This window comes from Rhododendron vialii, chromosome 5a, assembly GCF_030253575.1.
Source record: "Rhododendron vialii isolate Sample 1 chromosome 5a, ASM3025357v1".
NCBI lineage: Eukaryota > Viridiplantae > Streptophyta > Magnoliopsida > Ericales > Ericaceae > Rhododendron > Rhododendron vialii.
This window is the reverse complement of record NC_080561.1, coordinates 10,911,851-10,935,291: the sequence shown is the minus strand read 5'-3', so window position 1 is coordinate 10,935,291 and position 23,441 is coordinate 10,911,851. Positions and strand designations below refer to the sequence as shown.

Genomic DNA, 23,441 nt, shown 5'->3' with positions numbered 1-23,441 from the left:
AAAACCTGGAAGTGATAGGATAAAGCCATGAGATGAAAAGGACCTGATTAGCAGCAAACCAGGATTGATTAATTGCCATGGTTCCTTTTGCAGCTGCTCCAAGAATCGCTAGAGCTTTCAATAGATTAGTTTTTGGATGATAAGTGGCCTCAAAATCTTGTGAGCTTGTTTCATCGATAGAACATATATAAAGGATCACATTCTCCAGATGATGATGTCAGCTTCTAGTTGTGCGTCGAAAATTAGCATGAAGTGCAACTATTAGCTAAAAGGATGGAAGATGGTAAAGGAGTGCATGCAATGACATCACCATATGATATACATGGGTTGAATAAGTTGGACAAAAGTCACTAGAAGTTGCTTAAATAAAACGATGACAGTATGTTCAAGGAAGTTTCTGTTTGTTACTAAAGTCATAAGAACAATTATTTTTTTTTTATCAGAGTCATAAGAACATTGAGTTCAACCATAAGTTCATAACTTATCGTTCACTTTACATGCATAGCTCGTGGATCATCAGACCGGAACATAAAGTTGTTCGTGGATGGTATAATTGGCCATTCTAGCACATGAAGTTGGGATTGTATTTTCGTACATGGAATTGAACCGTTGTGTCATAATTATGTTAAAAATATATTAATATTATAAAAAAAATCTAGTATAATAATAATATAAAACAATAGAAGAGTAAAAAAATGATTGGAAGGACTTTGATTTCACATTATTCGAAGGAAAGAGGAGAATTTAGGCTACTGGAGTATTACTCGTCAAAATTTGTATAATGAAAGTTTGTCGCACATCGGAAAACAAGAGAGATATCACATTATTAGAAGGAAAGAGGAGGATTTAGGCTACTGGAGTATTACTCTTCAAAATTTGTATAATGGAAGTTTGTCGCACATCGGAAAACAAGAGAGATTTCACATTATTCGAAGGAAAGAGGAGGATTTAGGCTACTGGAGTATTACTCTTCAAAATATGTATCATGGAAGTTTGTCGCACATCGGAAAACAAGAGAGATTTCACATTATTCGAAGGAAAGAGGAGGATTTAGGCTACTGGAGTATTACTCTTCAAAATTTGTATAATGGAAGTTTGTTGCACATCGGAAAACAAGAGAGATTTCACATTATTCGAAGGAAAGAGGAGGATTTAGGCTACTGGAGTGTTACTCTTCAAAATTTGTATAATGGAAGTTTGTCCCACGTCGGAAAACAAGAGAGGCTGGGCACACTAAGCATCTATATAACCTTAACAGAAGGCCAAGCGAGCCCACAGATTTCTTGTAGGGTGTATCATTGTTGGCCCACATGCCAGCTGATGACAGATTCTTCTATCTTCGCTTAAAGCGAAACATTAATTGGGTACAGTGGCGTAAGTAGGAATTAACGATAGTGGAGACACTTTTTAAACACATTTTAACAAAAAAAAATCATAATTAGCAACACCAAAATAATAAAAGAATGCTTGTGCTAAAAATAATTTAAAAAAAAGCTAACACATTTACTAAGGAAGGTAGTAATTTCATAAACTATCAAAATAAATCAATTGTTTGAATTGTCTCAATAGACCAAGTCTAATAGCAGTTAGATACACAATAACTAAAATGTTAATATTTAGAAATCTTGATCCAATCAGAAAAAATGTGCTTTTCTTTTCAAAGTTCATGCTTAAACCTCTAATTTCGTCATGCGTTGTGCGTTCTATTGACAAAGACAAGATTACTTTCAAAATAATGAATAATTAATGAAGTATAATGCATATAACCCATGGTTTAGCCACTTACATATTTGGACATTATGTATTGAGGAGTTTCAAATGGTTAGTGGTGACTCTTTTTATTCATTAAACATCTTACTTCGCAAGTGTAGTAGAATTGATGTAATATTGGAAACAAAAAGTTGAGAATGAAATATATACAAAATGTATTAAAATAATTAAACAAAGAATAATTTAAGAAGCCAATTACAAGGAAAAAATACAAAATCTGAAAAAAAAAGAGGAGTATTCCGGCTCGTCCTCAAGTGGCTCCGCCGCTGATTGGGAAGTTCAAAATTTAAAAGAACTGGCTCGGTTCGACTGACCTGTAGACGGGTTGACCGGTTGGACCGAGTGGTTTTAACGAAAGAGGACGGTTCTGAAATACTGCCAGTTCTTTAGTTTGTCCGGACCGGAGCAAAAGCCGGTCGACGGTTGTACTGGTTAAACCGGCCGGTTTGGTCCGATTTTAAAAGAACATTGCATGCAATGATAACACCATGTGATATATATGAGTTGAATAAGTTGGACAAAAGTCACTAGAAGTTGGCTATAAGTGACTTGTTACCTCGTATGATCGTCGCCTATTCAAGGAAGTTTCTGTTTGTAACTAAAGTCAAAAGAACATTGAGATGGGCCATTTGCTAGTACTAGGAACATAACTTATCATTCACTTTACATGCATAGCTTGTGGATCATCGGATCGGAACATAAAGTTGTTCGTGGATGATATAATTGGCCATTTTAGCCAATGGCGGAACCACCTAAAGGCTAAGGTGGGCTATAGCCCATGTGGTTTTCCGAAAAACAAAAATAAAATAAAAGTAAATTATGAGTAAAGTAAATCTCAAATAATTTTACCTCAATTCATTTTTTTTTCCCAACCCATCCCACCAATCCATTTTGGTTCAGTCCTCTCAGCCTCTTTGTTAACAAACGTTCTTTCCGTCTCCTACGCTCTTTCTTTTTTGTGTTCTCTCATTCTCTCCCTCTCTACTACTATCAAGGGCTAGGTTCTTGTTGATTATTTCAGAGTTGAAAACCCAGTTAAATTGACTCAATAAACTTCATGAAACCTCAGGTGCTCAATGTTCTTAAATTGAATTTTAAGATGATTTTTATGGGAGCTTTTTTTTTTTTTTTCCCCATATTGTGCATGCATGTTAAAGACACCACTGCATCAATTCTCAAGAAATAAATCCTCGATATCCTCATTCGTTACAATCTACACTATGCAAGGTCAAGGGTATGATGGTGTTAGCAATATGCGCGATGCATAGAATGAATTACATGCCTTATTTCTTCGAGATTGCCCATATGCATATTATATACACTGTTTTGCCCACTAAAATTTATTTTGGGTTAGGCCAGGGCGGAATCAATTCCTGGTTTCGCCTAAAGCACATGAAGTTGGTTCGTACATGGAATAATCGGCAATCGAGTTGAGTTACACCGTCAAACAATGTACTAGACCAAAGAGACTCGATTGTATTTTTGTACATGGAATAATCGGCGATCGAGTTGAGTTGCACCGTCGAACAATGTACTAGACCAAAGAGACTCGTACAATGAAGGGGACGCATCTAATAATATGCGATTAATTTAATTTTGTAGATGGTATTTTTACGTAAATATTGTATTCTTGCGACCCATTGTATTGTCCTATTTTACGGAGAATTTATCTATTCAAAGTACTTGAACTATTAACCCCAATGGGTTTGGCCGAGTGGTTGTGAAAAAACAATAAGTGCTCCTCCATGAGATCACAGATTCCATTCTCACGGAGGCCAGACCTTCCAAACCTTGGGGCCATTAAGGATTATGCCCGGTCGTTAGGGCCTCGGGAATTAGTCGAGATGAGCGCAAGCTGGCCCGAACATCCAGTTATAAAAAAAAAATTACTTGAACTATTGTTTTAATGTGATTGTTCTGTTTATGATTTTTTTTTGGTCGTGATTTGTGGTTAGAAAAATATTTAAGGTCGCAAATGAAGATAAGGCAATGGTGTTGGAGGATAAAGAACAATATTTTAATAAGAATGTGGGTGAATAATTAAGAGAATTTTGCCAAAATCACTGTCTTTTTCAACTTGGCTTATTAGAGGGAAAATCATGCACATGACGACTGAAATGTGAGATGCAGATCCTCTAGTTCTCCTTTTTGTCAAGCAGCATCTTGTTGTATTTGTCACTAGAGCATTGCTCGTGCCTACCGCACTGTCAACAATGATCTAAATCATACTAACGTCAAAAACACTTGATACTTAACAATAAGTCGAGCCCACAACGATTTGAAACAACACTTGTCTCCGTCATCCTTCATCTATCTTGAAATTTGCTCTTCATCACCCACCAAAAAGTCTTTGTATCAATACTTATGTACTACATCTGAAGTGCGTCATTACGAACATGCATAACCACATAACAACATTCAAAAATCCGAAGGAAAGATAACATGCATATTGCTGAGTTATCACATGTTTGGATACGCGTGGGACACATGTCCGACACGTCACGTGATGTGTGTAATAATTTATTTAATTTTTGGAGGAGGACACGAATGGGAGCACAGGTGGGACTGTTATTAAAACTAAACCAAACCAAACCATACCAAACTGAGCCTTAAGTCCCAATCAAATGTGGTCAGCTACATGAATCCGTATTTTTCAGTTAGATCTGTCAAGGACATCATGTTCCGTTATATCCAGAGAACCTAGATCCTTGTGCACTACAGCTTCTAAGGTTAATTTCGGTCGACCTCTCCCCTTAGTAATATCATCTACCATAACCATATCACTGCTGCTCCTAACTACTGCTTCGACGGGTCTACTATAAACATGACCAAACCACCTTAGTCTATGTTCTCTCATCTTAGCTTCTAATGGTGCTATCCCTACCACTTCTCGAATGTTTTCGTTTCTAATTATATCAATCAAAGTCTTATTACACATCCATCTCAATGGGGCTGTTACTAAAGTTTAGAAATTATAATGCCGATACTGTCGCTTGAAGGAAATGAACGAATCTGTGCCTAATTTGTGGAACATGGGGAACCCAAAGAAGTTCTATTTGTTTGACACACTTTCATGTCTTTGATCTTTTCTGCATTTATTTATTTTTTCTTTTCCTATTCAGTTCTTTTTTCTCTTATATTCTTTTTTATTTCAACAAACCAAGAGTTCATATCAACTTATACATGCATATTAATTAATTCAGAAGTCTTGAGGTTATCAAAAGCAAACCACTTGTACTTCCAAGAGCTTTTTACTGACGATGCGAGTCTAACCCCTGCAAGCTTATATTGATGGAGATGGAGATGCATATAATTAGAGGGCTTGAAGATATCATAGTAATAATTATACCTAATAATTAGGAGTAGCCAGCCACTTCACAACAATCAACTTCCTGTGTGTATAATGGAGAAACTCAAGTGTCAATACAATCACTAGAATTTCAACCGATTGCTCTTTTTTATACACACCCATACCTCAAATGAACACTGTTAGATTTTGACCACGCTTTGAGCATATTATAACTGAGAGAGTTTTCCAGAGATTTTAGGCCTCTCTAAACATTCACTTTCCTGTGATTTCTTTCCAAAAAAGTGAAGGTAAAACAGGAAGGGGAAAAACAAAATGCATGGGGATTTCTTTCGGCGATCCTATGGCCATGAGTATTAGACAAACTATTGGTATCTTGTATTAGAAGTGCGAAACTAAGTCTTCCATTAGAGCTCCTTATCCAATCCTTGAGTAAGAGCGTGCACGAAGACCCAAATTCAGTTCCTGCAAAGTTTTCCGTGTTAATAGTCCGAAAAGTGAGAATCAAGAATACTAAGCAATTCCATATTAGATACATGAAAACCTGGGCCAGTTCGGCAATCGGCAATCGAGATGCATCGATTCCCGTCTTCTTCAAAATAGTTTAATGATGTACTTGCAATATTCTCCCACCCTTCAAGAGCCTCAAGCTGATAGAATTCCTCGAAATCCATATTCTTATAATAGAATGGAAATCTTCAACAAGAAAAATTGCAAGCTTTAGCCCAAGATTGTAAGTCGTAAGGACCAACATTATTTCATAGCAGTATGAGGAAATATTAACTAACTACGGTAAATTCTACTTACTCCATGATGTAGGACAAAAATGGAGAATTTTTGTATTTTATTTTTATTGTTTTAGAATAAGATTTTGATTAGGAATATTTTCGTTTAGGTTAGAATTATTAACTTTCCGTATTCAGTTTGATTTTGATTTTGATTTCTACCTTTATTAGGATTCTTGGTCTACAAGAATTAGGATTTTATTTTAATTAATTAGGAAATATCTTTTATTTAATGCCGCTTGTTTTGGCATGATTTATTATTTCTTTTACAGTAGGATTTCTAGGGTTAGGGTCTTATAAAAAGGGTTGTAACCTATTCAATTATTAAACTTTTAAGCTTTTTGATCAATAATATTCAGAGATTTTCTCTTTCTTTCTTGTGCGCAAGAATTGCTCGTTGCGACGAGTTGTTTATCTCGTTTGGACTAGTACGCTAACTAGTCTCTCGTGAATTCCGCCGCGTTAAACAACTCGTCGGAATTTATGATTTTTGGAAGACGCGGCGGAATTCACGAGAGACTAGTTAGCGTGCATGAGAGAGAGAGAAGAGGAAAGGGAAACGTTGACAACAGTAAAAGCATCCCCATTGTAATAAGCAAATGAGTGTGAACTGGTATATGGTATGTATTTTGTCGCATGTAATTTGACAAACTTATTCTTATTTTTTAAACGGAATTAGTTTTTGAATTCGTATATACGGGTAGTATAGCCAGTGACATATTTGAAAAGAATTAATGAAATGAAACCTAAAATACTCCTTCCGATTAAAAAGAAAACATTTGGCCCTTCTAATTAAAATTCAATTTGTATGTATCTCCAAACATTTGAAATCCCATGATTTATGGGATCGATTATAAACTGAAAAGGAGAATACGTACATATATGGAATTGATTTAGTCTATTTTAAATCCATATATCGATAATTGAAAAGGAATCCATAGGTAATTGATTTAGCCTTTTTAAAAGGAGAATTACGTACATATCACTTGGGATATAGACAAAACTGTATATAAGGAGTCATTTCAGCCTCCTATTTAGGCATTAGGTAAAATATATAAAAAATCCACAACCTAAAAGGAATATACCTTCTATTTAGGAATGTGTGAGTGATTGGTTCCCTGTGATTTCCTTATCACATAAGATTTAAATTTTAGAAGATTTAAACTTATCACTACGTTTTAAAAGTCTCCGTTTCTTAGAAGACCAACCTACTGTGTGCAATTGATACCTTCTATTTAGAAGTCCACATTTTTTGGGTTTGTTTGTCAAATGCATAGATTTTCCATGTCCTCCAACTTCTGAACGACCATTACCTATAGTGAGGTAAATTCGATTTTTTTTAGTACTCACTAAAGTTCGATTTCTTTCTTGAACGATTTTTAATCATATTGGGTTTCTTTTGCCAAAAACAACTTCCTGAACGACCATTACCGATAGTGATATAAGTTTGATTTTTTCAGTTCTCATGCAAGTTTGATTTTTTTCATGGACGAGTTTTACTCATATTGGGTTTCTTTTGCCGTAAATTAGGAGTTTCTTGACTAATTTTTTTTTAATTTTATTGCAAGGGATTCAAACATCAAAGGATTTTTTTCATTTCTCATGCAAGTTCAATTTTCATATTGGGTTTCTTTTGCCGAAAATTGGAAGGAAAAATATGAGTGTGCGAGAAAATTTTTTTTTTGACAACCTTGCATGGGTCTTTTGCGTTAATCCTAACTTTGTTGTTTATTCTACCATCTTTTTACTTTCTTTTGTTGTTGTTTATTTTACCATCTTCTTACTTTCTATTATTTTACTACAGGAAAGATCACAAGAAATATATTTAGAGAATTCTTGCGTTGAGCTTAAATTCGAGGTATTGCAATTTTTTTTTGGATTGCTATCATTTTTCATGTAGAGCACTCACAATGATTTTGTTGTTAAACTTATAAACGTTTTAATTAGGTTCATGGCCAATTTTATTTGTCGTTTGGAACATGCATGCTGACTCCTTCATCATTCTTTACAAAATCGATAAGGGAGGACTGGGTTTGAATCCAAAAGACAACCAACGGACCAGAATGTCCCCTTTATAAATCTAGACTGTTGGTTGTTCAAGGGTTATCATCATCACATTTTGATAACCGGCTAATCAAAAAAAAAAAAAGGATCCCTGAGATTGATTCCCTGTGATTCAGGGATTTAATTTTTTACCACATTTAAAAGGATGCATGAGATTGATTCCCTGTGATTCAGGGATTTATTTTTTTACCATATTTACCAAATATTGACATTTAAACTTCTATTGATTATCACATAAATTGGAAAATAATGCTTACAGCCACATTTCGGGGTAAGAATGGATCCCTGTGATTCAGGGAATTAATGCCAAAAATTAGGGTGGTTTTCAAACGTTTTTTTTTAACAGTAAGATCAAACGTTTGCTACTTCAAACCTTTCTTCTTTTTTTTGACATAGGAAAAGAAAGAGTGCAAAACTAATTAACGCCCTATTCTTTTTTTTTTTAACAGCAACACTCTATTCTTTTTTCCCTTGATAGTTGTCAAAACAACATTTTTTTGCAAGATTAACAAATGGAGTAATTGTAAACCATCTTTTCTCATTTTTTAAAACTTCGTTTCATTAGAACATGTGTTGTTATTTACACTCTTTTAAACATTACCATATATGCATCGATGAAAATATTACGATGTTAACCAAACACATCGCAAACTGGAGTTTTGTGTTCCTTTTTTTTTCGTCACTCATTTAATTTTATGAGAGTCTATATATATCTTTAAAATGCTTTCTGTTGTTATTCCCATGATAACTTTTGACTATTACTTTCTTTCAAATTTCAGATAACTTCTTGGGACTTAACTAATCATGGACAATCTAAGCGTCTATGGCCATGTGAGTTGAACCGTTTCATTTTATACCTTGGTCGTAATAATCAAATTAATTGTTTCCTATGCATTTGGTGAATTCTTCATTTTCTTATACAGCTCGACGGTAACTTGCAGAAAATGTAAGAATTATTTACTCAATTGCATTGCTTAATCTGATTTTATATATTTGATTCATATTTGCTTTGTTTTATTTTTTCAGTACAAAGGTTACGTGTCTTTGAGAAAAAAATGTAATTGTTGTGATTCATGATGAGCAAGAAGTTAATCATATTTTTATGCATGGGGTATGCCTACCAATGCCATTATTACTTTACTCCCTCTGTACTGTAAGGGGTCAACGAATTGATAAAAAGGATGTGGTGTCATACAATACATACCTTTTGAGAAAATATAATTCTCATATCAATGTGGAAGTTTATCCTGGAATAAAATCTGTTAAGTATATTCACAAGTACACCTACAAAGATCATGATCGTACCATGATGGTGTTGAGAGACGAATAAACAAGATATAGAATTAAGGTAACTATTATTAGTCATCATTTTACTTTTACAAGAAGAAATTCCTGCTCATTAATTATTTTTTTAGGCTGTTATTCATGTTCCTAATTGTGCTTTTTGGATGAAGTAGATATGCGTTGGTACAAAAACTCTTGGGAGGCAGATGGAGAGACAAATTTCAAGACAATAAGATCTATGTTGAACACCTTTTTTTTCCCCTACGTAGTGTATCAGATTTGACTCTATATAAATTTTTAGATTTTTTATGCATGTTAAAATTGGATTCTATGAATGCAACATGGTATTGGTTTTGAGTTTTGTGGTTTGGATTAATATAGTTCAGTGTATATCCTATCAATGCAATTAACTCGGTATATGTGATTAGGATTATCATTGGTAGTGATGTACACACGGGTAGAGGCTTAACAAATAAAACTTTTTGTTGCGGAGTGTTGCAGGCATAGGTAATTAGCATATTAATATTTTGCAACAAAAATATACCGTATTTTACTTTGTTCCTACCCATTTTTTTCAACATGTCATCCCTTTGCTCATTGCTCGACCCGTAGCTTTAGTTGTCTTCAAAAATGTGTTGCGCCGTGCCTTCAGGCACGGGCATTCGCTAGTACATTAATAATAAGCAAAGTTATAAGTCTTTTAGCAAATAACAAAATTTTACCCATTCCATAACCAAACTTAACAACTTTTACTAATAACCAAAACTCAATAACCAAACTCAATAACTCAAAACACCCCATATTGGAATTGTTTCATCAAGATGAATAATTTGGTGTGGTCGGGTGCGAGATTGGAACTTGTTTGCGATTGGACATGTGTGCATTGTGTATTGTGTGTTTTTTTTATTAGGGATGTAAAAATAACCAATGCAGAGGTAGAGGTCGTTAAGTTTGATTATGAACTAAATAGATAATCAAATGCTGACGTGACACATTTTGATTATTGGTTTTGATTATTCCCATAGCGTACGCTCTCAAGGCTAGTTACCAAGGAAATTTTTTTTGATGGCATTTGTGTAATAAGTTTGAAAGAGTGTGTGCACTTTCTTAAGAGTTATAGAGCACACATCAGCCATTGGATCAAGTTAATCCTAGCCATTCCAACAACTTATCTTGTAGTGGGACCTACACCATTGTGTTTTATATTAGGGAAATGATACATACAAAGTAGGGGTGTTATTCGGTCGGTTCGGGGTGAATTTGCCAAAAATCGATCGGGTTTGGGGTATATAATTTCGGGACCGATCCCGACCGGTATTAATTTCGGTTCGGTTTGGGGTGAGTTCGGGGATTTTGGTCTACCCCGAAATGGGTCATTTAGGCCATTTTCAAAACCTAAGTTACTAACAATGGACTATTTGGGAAAAAAAACTTCAAAAAATCTCAAACGGTAAGGAGTGAGCTCATTTTGAACTGCAAGATTGAGAGGAAAAAAACTTCAAAAAATTTCATATCCAACCCAAGCATGAAAATCAAGGCACCATTAGCCCAACCCAGAAAAGACAAAAGTAGAAAAAATAAGAGTCCTACTATATGTACTGACCCTCCCCCTACCAAAATCGTACCGACGGCCTCGCCGGGCCGTCTCCGGCCACCTGACTGTCGATCCGAGCTGTCCACAAATTCTAAAAAAAAAAAACACATATATATACAAAAAATAGAGTGTTTGGATCAAGCACCCTACACACATCGGATGTCGTTGATTCCTGCATGGGCCCCCTCGTTTTTTTTTTTTTATAGAATTTTTGGACGGCTCGGATCGGCTGTCTGGTGGCTAGAAACGGCCCGGAGACGACCGTCGGTACGATTTCGGTAGGAGGAGGGTCGGTACCTATAGAATTATTGAAAAAATAAAACCTTTGAGGAAAAATAGAACTTAATAAGATCGAAGAAATTGATGGGGCTCAGAACTGAATAAGGCTCCGTTTCGGAAAGGAAAATAAGTACTTATTTTTTAAGAAGGCAATTTCAAGCTTAAAAATCATGTGTTTACGCAAATTATTTTTCTATCAATATGGATCTTGTTTGATAGATCACATTGGGATCTTTAATATGGTGCAAAAAAAATTGAAAAAATATTTTTCATTTACATTATTTTTGAGTTTGAAAATGTGAAATAAGTACTTATTTTTTGAGAAGGTGTTCTGGAACGGGGCCTAAGAACTATTGGTTGGAGACCCTCCATATGCAGACTACAAATAGGTACAGAGAGAGAGATCTGTGAAAGAGAACAGAGAAGAGTTTCAGAGGTTTGAGGTTTCTGTGTGAGTGTCTGGTTCGTGCCACAAATTTTGTAGAGATCAGTCTTCGGCCATGGTGAGAGAGGGGTAGGGCGAGAGAAGGGGTAGGGACAAGGACGGAAACAGGATTTTACCCTAATAGTGGCGAAATGTATAATAAAAAAATTTAGTGGTGGCGAGACTATATAAGTTGAGCATAATTTTTTTTTATATATAATAATTGCATTATTTAAAATTCTTGTCGCGGTGGTCACCGCCACTAGACCCCCCTGATCCCATCCTTGGATAGGAACCGTAGGGTGAGAGAAGGGGAATAAGGGATGAGTTCTCCAGCCATTGTGAGCTGTGGCTGCGGGAATGAGAGGCTCTGAGCCAGAGAGGATAATTATAGGGTTTGAGTTATGAGGACGATGTAGATTACACACAAAACAAATCTACGGTATAGATTAAACCCAATTATATAAATATACGTATTGAGTATATAGTCGGTTCAGTTCGGGGTGGTTTGGTTTCGGTCCTGTCGGTTCGGTTTGGTCCGGTCGGTCCAGATTTAACAAAATTGTGACCGAATAGAAATAAGTTCGGTTTGGTTCGGTTCGCCCCGAACCCAAAATTTTCTGCCACCACCCAAACCGAAGACCGAACCAAAAGGTCGATTTGTTTGGACATTTTCGGTCCGGTCGGGTTTGTAACACCTCTAATTCAAAGAAGAATAGCAAAGAAAATACCCTTAAAGATGATGTCATTGCATGGGACTCGCCCATCCAACCAAACTCATTAAATTTTATTTTATTTTATATTCTCGGGCCAGCCCTTATCCCCCCTCCCCGCCCCCCGTTTTTTTTCTTTTTTTTGGTCAAACAGAAATACCTCTCTCCCCTCTTCGTGTACACCTTGCAGGGATTATGTTTTCCACTTTATAATTTTGCTGCTAAACCGACGACACCCACCACCACCACCGAACCTTCGTGACATCACAACATGCGAAAATTGCGACACCACAGCACCGACAACAAATTCCATGCTCTCCCTCAGTCTCTCTCACTATCTCTCCCTTTGTGTGTGGGTTGTCGATGACCCTACAATTTCAGTCGATTCTACCTTAATGTCACTATAACTTGTTCGAACCAAAAAAAAGGGTTTGGGAAATTGGGAATTTTTTTGGTTCGAACCCTAATTATATATTTCTGTTTCCATAGTTGACGATTATATATGAAAAATTTCGTCAAGAACAATCTTCAAATGAATATCTTGGTAACTCTGCTATTGATCAAATTTTCTCGGCAGGCATCATTTGTGAAGATCAGCGATGTTCATTTTAGGAACATAAGGGGTACCTCGGGTTCAAATGTTGCAATTGCGGTTCTTGATTGCAGCGGTGCAATCCACCGGCTTGCCAACAGATTCTCATTCAATGGAACTGTGCAATGTTGGATACAATGATGGTGTTGAACAGAGAACTGTTATAATTTAAAACAAAGTGCCCACGTAGGAAAAAAAAGTGCCAACAAAAGGCGTGTAAATTTGCAAAAAAGTGCCATTTCTAGATGCCAGAGCAAACTAAAAGTCCCAAAAAACAAAAGACAGAACTTTCTCATTTTGAACTTCCTCCATCTTAGGAGTGGTAACCAGAAAACATGCCCAAAAAAAGAGGTATCTAGCATCTTGAACTTCAACCATCATAGAATTTTGGAGTTCTTTGAACTTCGGGGGGTCGTGTGGTGTTTAGCATATTGGTGAATTCATGAACTCGAGTTGAGTTTTCTTCACCATTCACTTAAGAGAGTAAACATTATCCTCCTTCTTATTGGTTGAAATAATGTGGACCCTATCACAAAGTGATGTCATGCTTATCAAAAAGTGTATTGCATGATAAGCATGACATCACTTTGTGGTGGGGTCCACATCATTTCAACCAATAAGAGAGAGAGTAATGTTCACCCTCTTTTAAAGAGGGTGAACAAAATTGCACTCCCTGAACTCTTGTCCTTCAAGATGGAGAAAACTGGTATTGACCCTAATCAAAATAACAAGTACAAACTAAATACCATCATAAGGCCATCCACAGTGGTATAATTAAAAAAGGATAATCAAAAGTTGACACATCAGCTTTTGATTATTCACTTAAGAGGTTGTTAAGCTTAATAATGTTGAGCTTCACAATGGTCACTCTAGTCCATAACCATAATAAGAGGTCCACTACAATTTCACACACTCTCTCCCCCTCTGCTTCCCGTCATTCACTTCCCTCTATTTACGTTTTAATTTTGTGAAAAAATCGGTGACTTTCTTCTCTCCTACTATGAATTTTTATTTTATTAATTAATTTAATTTATTTATTATTATTTATTATTATTATTATTATTTTTGGGGGGATAGAAACGGGAAAGAATAGTGAAATACATTAATCTGGAGATGATGGGTTGAATTGTAGATGATCGGAAGATTTGAGCTTTACTTTTGGAGAGAAAGAAAGAGAAATAGTTTGTGAGTGGAGTGAAGAACATATAGAGTAAGCGAAGAAGAAAAGAAGAAAATACTAGTTGAAACAAGTGTGTATACAAATTTTGGAACTAGTTAACTTATATGGTGTAGGGTCCACAAATTTTGATTATTGAAAAAAGGTTGCTAATTTTGGTTATTCAAAGCCCAAAATTTGATTATTTCTAAGGATGTTGTTAAGTTTGATTATACCATTGTAAGCCATTTTTTGCACCAACATTGTTAACTTTAAAAACAATTGGTTTTTGATTATACCACTGTGGATGGTTTTAGTATGTTATGGTAAGTATATCATAGAGGATAACATGTGAGTGCAAGAGGTAATTTAGAGTAAAAGAAGGGCTGTTTTAGAGCCCTGTTTAGCTGCAAAATGAAAGTATTTTGAAATCATCTTTAGCGCCAAAATGAAAAAGAGAGATGGTCCCCCTTTCCTTTTTGGAGGGTTTACACGAGGAGAGAGAGAGAGAGAGGGGATGAGAGCCCGAAAATATAAAACAAAAGAAAATTTAATGAGTTTGGTTGGATGGGTGGGTCCCACGCAATGACATCATCTTTAAGAATATTTTCTTTGTTATTCTTCTTTGTATGTATCATTTCCTTTTATATTATATATAATTCTTCTTCTCGAAATAAATGATTAATTAATTTTTTAAACAAAATATCACTTAACATCAATAATACACACTATTTTAAAGAAAAAATAAATTAGGCTGAACACTTTAAGCCTTCGTTGAGTATTGGGCCCACTAAAAAGGCAAAAGCCCATTTATTCATTGGGCTAAGATAGCCTCCTTTTTTTTATAACCAAAAGAATTATCAAGGCTTCCTTTCACTAAGATTTTTATTTAAGTACTTATTTTTTATTTTACGATACAAGTTAGTCTTTCACCTATAATTTTTAAAAATAAATATTTATTTTTATTTATTTTTTCTTAACGAAACGCGCAAGTCTATTACCAAAAGTCTTTCCTGTTAAACCCCCACTACTCTAAAGCCCTCAGGTCCATCAAGCCCAAACCTATAACCCCACAAAATGAATCTCTCCTCCGCCCTCCTCCGCCGCGCCGTCCAACCGTTCGCCGCCGCATCTCGAGGCTTAGCCTTTCAGGAATTTCAATCTCAATACAGCACCTCCACGACCGATGCGGTGGCTGAAAGGAAAGATGAGAAGTCTAAGGACAAGTTGTTCACCTTACCGCCGTTCAATAATTCGACCGTCGACGGCGCTTTGCTTGGAAAGGAGCTGTCAGGACGGCGTTCTGATGACGCCGTTACCGCCACCACGGCGCTTAAGTGGGTCCTACGGTGCTGCCCTCAGCTTCCGAGGTCTCTTGTGCAGAAACTCTTTCGCCTGAGACATGTCTAGCCCTCAATAATCCTAATAACTATGAATTTAAGAGCACATTTTGCTTATCATCGGGTTTGCGTGTTGTTTATTTTTTTATAAATAAGGTATATGGGCGGCATTCCCTTAATGCCTTATTTCTAATATATTGATTTACTTATAAAATAAATAAATTTATGACAAATAAGCAACAAGTAGTGTGAACCAAACGGGCCCTCGAATGATTGCTGTTTGTATGCAGGATGATTTTGTTCCATATTCGTTTCCCCCTGATTTTTTTAGAGGGAAATGCTACAATACAAGGATGTGTATGATATGCATTCATTGAATTCATAACATTTTGGTTTTGTGTTACGAACTTTTTATGTGAAAGTTACGAATTCGAGATTGATGTTGTGAATTTTTAGTATGTCGCATTTCCCTTTTTCAGAAACATTACAGCAATATTTTTTGTCTTCTTTTTGTTGGTTTGAGGTGGTGGTAAAAAGTAACGGCATAACGTGGGGATTTGGAAATACATTTAACACCTCCCTGATCCAGATTTCATGTTAAAGTGAAGTTTTGGTAGGAACAAAAGATTAGCAAAAATATTTTGAAATTGGTTTTTTCTCATAAATGATATTCCATGTGAATTTTCACTTTTTACCAAATTTGGGGTCATGGCGGAAACCGGAAGGCTTAATAGTGAAAAAAAGGTTAAATGGTTCTTCTCCTGATATTTCAAGCCATTTTGACCTTAAACTATGTAACAGATTCGAAGAGAATCATCTGATTTGGCAACGAGTTCTGATTTGGGTGTTCGAACACACGAACATAAGCTTTCAAGGGTAACTCATGCTTATATTCCCGTTCAATTAAAATTCCTTTTCCTCGTACTATTTATCTGTTTGCACATATAAAGAAAGCTTTCCACTCCTATTTCTTCTCATGGGAGCAAGTATTCTTTGATTTCTTTCACGTGATATGTATATTATGTGAAGGTAGCTGCGAAAGATCCAATGAATGTAGGAGATCAGACATTTCTTTCTATAACTGTTAGAGAGTTTCCCTCAAAGACTGAGAAACAAGAGTGCTTTTGCGACGAAGAAGAAATGGAATTTCTCCGCAGTCTTGAGTTGTATAAGGTGCTTAAAATTTTGATATTTGGCTTTTATCAGATAGTATTGACATCATGTTCTTTTCTTTTCAATATCTGAAGTTAAATGTTCCAATATTCAGGATTCAGCCATTATTGTTGTGAATAAACCCCCTGGAATGCCTGTTCAGGTTAGCTATCGGCATCTTCAATCTTATATTTATCTGTGTACTGACAAATTGTGGCCATTGAGTCACCTTATTCAACTAATGTATCTTGACAGGGTGGAGCATAAGAAACAGTTTAGATGAACTAGCTGCTAGTTATTTGAGATATGATTTCATAGAACCCCCTCGACTGGTGAGCTTTAATTTAAGTTCGGTATAGATGGTTTGTATTAGAATAGTAGCATAGCTTTATTGCGATAGAAAAGCTTGTTATATTTCCACTCTGACCCCTTGTTATATGACTCTTTCTATATGTGGTGGAACCAATGCCCCTAAAATGTGTTATATACCAGAACTATTAGTTACACCACAAATACAAGTGGTCATGCGACAATAATTCAAAGTGTGTTATCCCCTGGTTGAATTGGTGCATTGGGATTATTATTTTATTTTCCCCCCTTCCCTCTGTCTTTTTTGACAGCATTTCCTATAGTCAATTACTACTGGGATGAAAGCCTGGGGGCTCTCAATAATCCTCTCTAATCTGTTTACAAGTTTGTTTCTTATTGGGTGCACAGACTGGATAGAGATATTAGTGGCATCTTGGTTATGGGGAGGACACAAACAAGTGCCAGAGTATTGCATTCTAACTTTCGCTAGAGAACTTCTGGAGCATCAAGCGATGTGTGTGTTTTTACTCACCTTTCTTGTCCCTTTTTCTTTCAAAGGAATAGAATTGCATCACTGCATCTTCTTCTTCATTGTCCCCTTCTTTTTCTACTGTCGCCTTTGTGAGCTATATCTTATAAATTTACCTTTTGCAGGATCTGCAAAATATAAAGAGAACATTGCAAAGAAGGTATTGGGCACTTGTCATTGGGTCCCCAAGACGCTCTAAAATGCGTCCTTACACCTTGATTTATTTGCTTCCGTCTTGCCCTTGCTGTTTCACTTTATGTGATTCCCTTGTTTGTTGAAGCCGACAATCTATTTTTATTTGGTTTTTTTGTTTTTAAACATCTCATTGCCAAAAGAACACGAGTTCCATTTTTTCATTGCACCACCCATGCTTTTCATGGCAACATAATCAATTTTTAGCACATGGAATAAAAAAAGCGAAAACAGAATAGTCTTGCAACCTCGGAAGGCCTAATGCGTTACAATTTGACTTCTTTCAGGTGATGGTGGATGATTGAAAATCTGAGAGAATAACTGTAGCTGACGATGCTCAAGTGATGTCTTCTCAGCATGCCGTAACAGAATATCGAGTAATTGAATCTTCTTGCAATGGTAAGCTCTGAACTTAAGATACTCATTTGCAGATAGCTGTGTACTAATCACAAGACTAGGAGGAACAAACACAGTTAAGTGGATTCTGCCTTATCCAAACACCTATAATAAAAGAACCACTTGTGGGATTTCTGCCTTGTTTGGATCACAACATGAAATTTTTTTTCCAACTCAAAAAATACTTATCATCCCTATTTTCAATCATTACTTTCATTTCTCTCTCCACTCCATTATCCTTATCTCCAATCATTATTCTCATTTCTCTCTATATCTCTCTCAACTCATTATCCATTCTTTCAATCTCTCATTTCTGTCTCTATTCATAACCCTAAAAAATTTCTCAAAAATTCATCCAAATATAACAAGCTCGCGCCTTTTTTTGTCCAAATTTTCCAATTGCAGCCTTTAATGCCCAGCTTCTGGTTTTTTGGTTGGCAGTAATTTCGTCCATTCGCTACTACTGGCACTGGGGGTGCTGGTCGTGAATACGGTAGTATCCTTGAAATTGAAAACCAGAAGCAAAGCAGAAAAAAAAGAGGCTTCTTTTACGTTGGAAAATCTTGAACGAAATTTAACTTCGTGCTTTTTGAAAAAGCATCAAAATTTTGGCAAAAAGAACATCTTCTTTTCAAGACTGTCCAAACTAAAGTCGTTCAAATGCATCATCGGCTGCTTATTTTATCAAATTATAAACATGTTTGGTCACTGGTCTGGTTTATCCATGGAGGGATCCGTCTCTCTATGGCATCTCTCTCTATAAAGCTCTGTGGCTGCTTTGGGAGGAAGGTGGGATGGCGCAGCGTTCAATCTCACCGTCCAAAAGTGCTTCAAGGATGAAAACAAACTAACTACCGATAACGAGAGAATTCAACAACCAATAATAGCCATATTTCGAGGGGTCATAAGGCTTTCTCTGCGGAGTTCCAAATGGTCTCATCTTTGAAGTTCGTTAATGTTTTTATTTTTACACCACGTCGACAAATATTCTCTAACTTTCGGATTGGGGGACGTTGTACATAAACAAACCAAGTTTAATCTTCTTTTAAGCTCGTTAAGCTTATAAACCAAAGCTCAAAACAAACTACTCCTCGAGGTACACATATATTGACCCGATGTTGAATGCAAAAAGAAAAAGAAAAAGAACCCACGTTTACATACAGAAGTAACATAACAGATGACTACATTTCAGCACGTCTTTTCTCTTTATTTAACCAGGGATTAAAAAACAATCACAACTACAAAATCATAATAGCACAGCCGCATTATTCTTTGCCTCACCTAAAGCAATCTCAAAACACAAACAACAATAGTCAAAACGTGGCACCAAACAATCATGATGCAGTAGAGGTGCAACAGACATACCACACTATAGCCTGAGGTAAACAAACTGCTCAACGGCCGGGATCTCCCCAATCTTTTTCAAAGAATCCTTGCTCGGCAGCTCATCCACTCCGATCACCATCACTGCCTGCATCTTTGAGTCGTCGAATTTTTGTACATTTTTATTTGGAACTTGTGTACGTTGTTACCCAGTTGGACATTCATTAGATGGTTCACTTACATGTACTTCACCTCCAATTTCATCTACTAATCGGGTATGCAAGGGAAACACGTCGTGTAACATGACATGTATCCTGTCATGATCGAGTTGCATTTCTTCAACACGAGTCTCACAAGTGTTACCAAAAGTTGCTGATTCACATCAACTTCGAATGACCCCACCTTCGTCAAATGGGGACCCCGTCTTTCACCTTCCTCGCCACTTTAACTTCCCCATATTCAGAAATTGTGCTTGTGAATTTCAATTTGTAGACACTCCAATCTGGACCGTCGATTGCCTTGCTTTCTTTACGGTTTTTGATTCTCCAATGATGAATTGGATCAAGAACACCTCGAGAATGTCGAGTGTTTAAGCCTTAAGTGTTCCATATCCTTTCAAACTCGTCGAGAAATCTTCTGGCACGCATTGGTTTATGTACTACGCGCGTTGGTTCATGGCAGGCTTGCTAGGACCCGTGCGCTCCAGTCCATAAGTCGCGTGCTCTGGTCCACTTTGTGTCCCATCACCTTTTTGCTAGCTGCAGGAGCAATCATCAAGGGGCTATCTCACAAGGGAAGCTTTTCTTCTGCCCAGACGACACCGTTGTTCCCCCTCTCTCACACCCCTCCTATTAACCTTTATGGGAGGGAGACTTCTTGGACAACCCTAGCCAGCCCTTGCTGGTTGGTTACAACCCCATAACCACCACCCTCCTTCTCTATAAATACCCCCCATTGTTCTCCTTGCATGGGGTTACAAAAGCTTACAAGGTGCCAACTTTGCTAACAAGAAGAGCAACCATTCTCTTCTTTAGTCTATCTCAAGTCCACTAACCAGCCTACTACTCTTCTTTCAATCCATCAAGCACCACCTTGCCATCCTTCAACTCAAGCTCAAACACCCATTCAAACTCAAAACTAAAGGTATAACACCTTCTGGTTTCTGTTCTGATCCCTGAGGGGGGTTGGCAAAGCCAAGGCTGGTAATTAATACCAAGTCCTGGCCCTAAAGCTAGCAGGGTTTCAAAAACCATATGTGCAGGTTACTAACGTGCGCCAGTCCATAGTACGTGAGCGTCACTCAATGATTGCGCGCGCAGATCTTGCATGGGGACTGGGACCCTATTATTTTACGTTTTTTCCATGTACACACCATTGCAAGCATGCTAATAGTCATTTTATAGTTTTTCTCGTTAAAAATTGTTAGTTGTATTTTAATAATCATATCTGTTACATTGGAATACCCTTGGGAGCTTTCTGGACGTGTCCCGGAGCCCAGGTATGCAACACCAAGCACTAGAAGTCCAGTCAGAATAAGCGCGCGCAGGTCCTTGATTCACGCGTGCAGGTTGATACTTCCTCTAGTGGCTGGCTTTTGCATGAGTAACTAGGTCTTGGCCTTTGTTTCTGTCCCCACACTGTTTATGGGGTGTAATATTCTTTTGGTGGCTTCCATGCCCATTCAAACTACCTATAACTGCTTATTTAACTGTTTTGTTTGTCCTGGGTGTACATTGGTCCTTCTAGAGCCCAAATGGATGAAAATAAGAAGCTGTGGTCTAAAGCAGACCAGCGCACGCTAGTGGTGAAGTGACACGCGTAGGTTGGACTGGCATGGAGTGACCTGGTCAGTGCATGCTGGCTTCTTCCTATGCACATTACTCCGAAACACTGGTTCCTTGTTCTATTTTGAACTCCACAGATGTTCATTGTCATCCTACACTAACTGTTTTCAAAGCGAACATGCCATCTTATCACATTCTGTAAATGTGTTACGGTTTCAATCCCCTTAAACTATTCCCCCACCCTAAATGGCTAAAACCTGATGAATAAAATGAAATCACAAATCTTCTACAAATGCTTGAGTAGAGACCGATCTTCAGATTAAGCGAGAGAGGTGCCTTAAAAGCCTTCCCCTCTCGTAACCTTGCTCCCGAACCTAAGATATTATGGTTGTCACGGACTGGTGCTACGCCTTTTTCAAATCAAACACAGAGTCACATCACAAGTTCGGTTCTTTGGGTGTCGGACCTACAAAAATCCAATTAGCGACTCTGAATTGAGCGTTTATTCTGATGCGCTCATTGATCCGAAATGCCCCCGCGCCTGCGCGGCTGCCCACAATGGTGACTCTGCTGGGGACTTTTTATATTAGTCTATACTTAGAGTTTAATACACTTGAAAACAATTCCTTAAAAGTTTGTCAAAACGGTAAGCTTCGCGCTACCGAAGAGGGGAATGGTAATTTAATAAGACCCTTGTGTCCGACCAATCCAATCTGGGACTTTTCCGATTGTTCACTGGTGAAATTTTCTCGAAGTATTGATTTAAAAGAGAGCCACATTTTAAAGGGCATTCGTAAAGTTGCGATTTCATTTCATTAATCAAACTTTTGGTATTTCCATTTTGCATCGATGTTGGCTAGCCGCGTTGGAGTATTTTAGGTAATCAACATGGTTTACCGGAGTTCGAGGTCCTCAAATGCCCAATAACCTTGGACGATTATAAGTCATTCTACTGTTTGACCGTTGCTCTGCATTACGAGTTGTAACAGGAGGTATATCTTGGCTTTAGTCTGAGGAACCTCTTTCAAACAAAAATCGTCCTTTTGCATAAATAAAGCATTCGAACTCTCCAAACTAAGACAGGTATCCGTAGGGTAGGATTATTTGCATCTAACCCCCATATACTGTCTATGTGTTATCGTTTTTCCTATCACATGCACTATACATACATACATACCGTTTGCGTAGGAGCATGTTTAGGGAGTCTTTCTTTCCAATTTGTCTTATGCCTACTAAGACGCTGCCCGGCCGATGAAGAGTCATGCACATTCGTTGCATGTTGTCTATTCATGTCCTTAGATCAATGAGACTTTGAGAAATCAAAATTCTCTAAATCCTTGTCCAATACCCAAATCGAGATTTCAATGTCGAAACAAAGAACAACAAAGAATTTATGCTATGGTACTCACACCATCAAGGTTAAAAGTGCCATGTCACTCACATCGTTTTGGCTAAATAGCGCGAGGCCGCTTCATCATCAAGGTTAAAGTGCCACATCATTTATATCGAGTTTGTTCCGACTCCAAAGTTGAAACTTCGGACAAGGAATAGTCAAGGGCATAGTCTATTTTGACATTTCTTAGCATCTGTCGATCAATTCAAAGGATATACCGTCGAAAAGAATTCCGAGGATCTTGGCAACATCTAAACATCACGAGACAGATTCGTTTGTAGTGGTAGAGTCTAGGTTGGACACCGATGATGATGACGTGTGCATTTTATTCTTTCTATTCTTTCAAAATAAATAGCTGCCGGGACATTACTAAGCCCTCTTTTGCTTTACTGTCTAGCTCTGCACCATTGCATTGAAGAAAAAGGTATCGAAAGGAAGAACCAAACCTGCTTGGGAGTGTCCATCGAATCTATACAGAAGACGACTTAATCGGCTTTCGCCTCAGTCAGTTGCAATGGAAGAATTGGCAGATATACCGATAAGGGCAAATTCACCGCCGTACAACTTGCACGATTCGCTTTTTCCTTTCCGACTTCATCGACGTCTTCAACTCCCTCTCAAGCATTCGTCATGGCTGATCTTCCTCAAGACCAAACTACTAGCCTACTATACTCACAAACCTTTAACACAACATGGCTATCATGCAACAAAGGGTTGATCAAGCTGAGACCTTTCTGGCCAACTTGTGTGCACTGATAGAAGAGCGACTTCTGGCAAGAATTGAGGTTGAAATACCTCACATTGAGGAAGAAGTTCAAATTCCTCGCCCTGAAGGGGCTGTTCTGAATCCTGAAATTGCTACTCTGATAGCAAAGATGGCCAAGCTAGAGGAGGCCGTTACCAAATCCGAGAAGATAGGGGTTGGTGGCATAGACATGGACAAGCTCTGCCTCTTTCCGAATGCCAAGTTGCTTGAAAGGTTCAAAATACCAGACTTTACAAAGTTCGATGGGAGTGATGACCCGAAAACTCATCTATTGGGCTATCATGCGGCC

General features: G+C 37.3%; 2 protein-coding genes across 4 annotated transcripts in view; one reads left to right on the top strand and one right to left on the bottom strand.

Annotated features, from left to right (window-relative positions):
* LOC131326797 (sodium/proton antiporter 1-like) overlaps positions 1-23,441 on the bottom strand; it is a 54,590-nt gene that overhangs the window by 8,867 nt on the left and 22,282 nt on the right. For 2 of the 3 annotated variants that reach the window (XM_058359680.1, XM_058359678.1), the window contains exon 1: positions 44-418. In XM_058359680.1, the coding sequence (XP_058215663.1) occupies positions 44-79 (36 nt within the window). In that variant the 5' untranslated portion in view covers positions 80-418. Of the gene's footprint in view, positions 1-43; positions 419-23,441 lie in introns of those variants that run through there. The other variant, XM_058359679.1, reaches the window with a different exon arrangement.
* LOC131326803 (RNA pseudouridine synthase 4, mitochondrial-like) lies at positions 15,030-17,492 on the top strand. Its single transcript, XM_058359687.1, has 4 exons — positions 15,030-15,372; positions 16,110-16,184; positions 16,338-16,481; positions 16,576-17,492. Exons 1-4 carry the CDS (start codon positions 15,046-15,048, stop codon positions 16,741-16,743), a joined length of 714 nt encoding a protein of 237 aa, XP_058215670.1. The 5' UTR covers positions 15,030-15,045; the 3' UTR covers positions 16,744-17,492.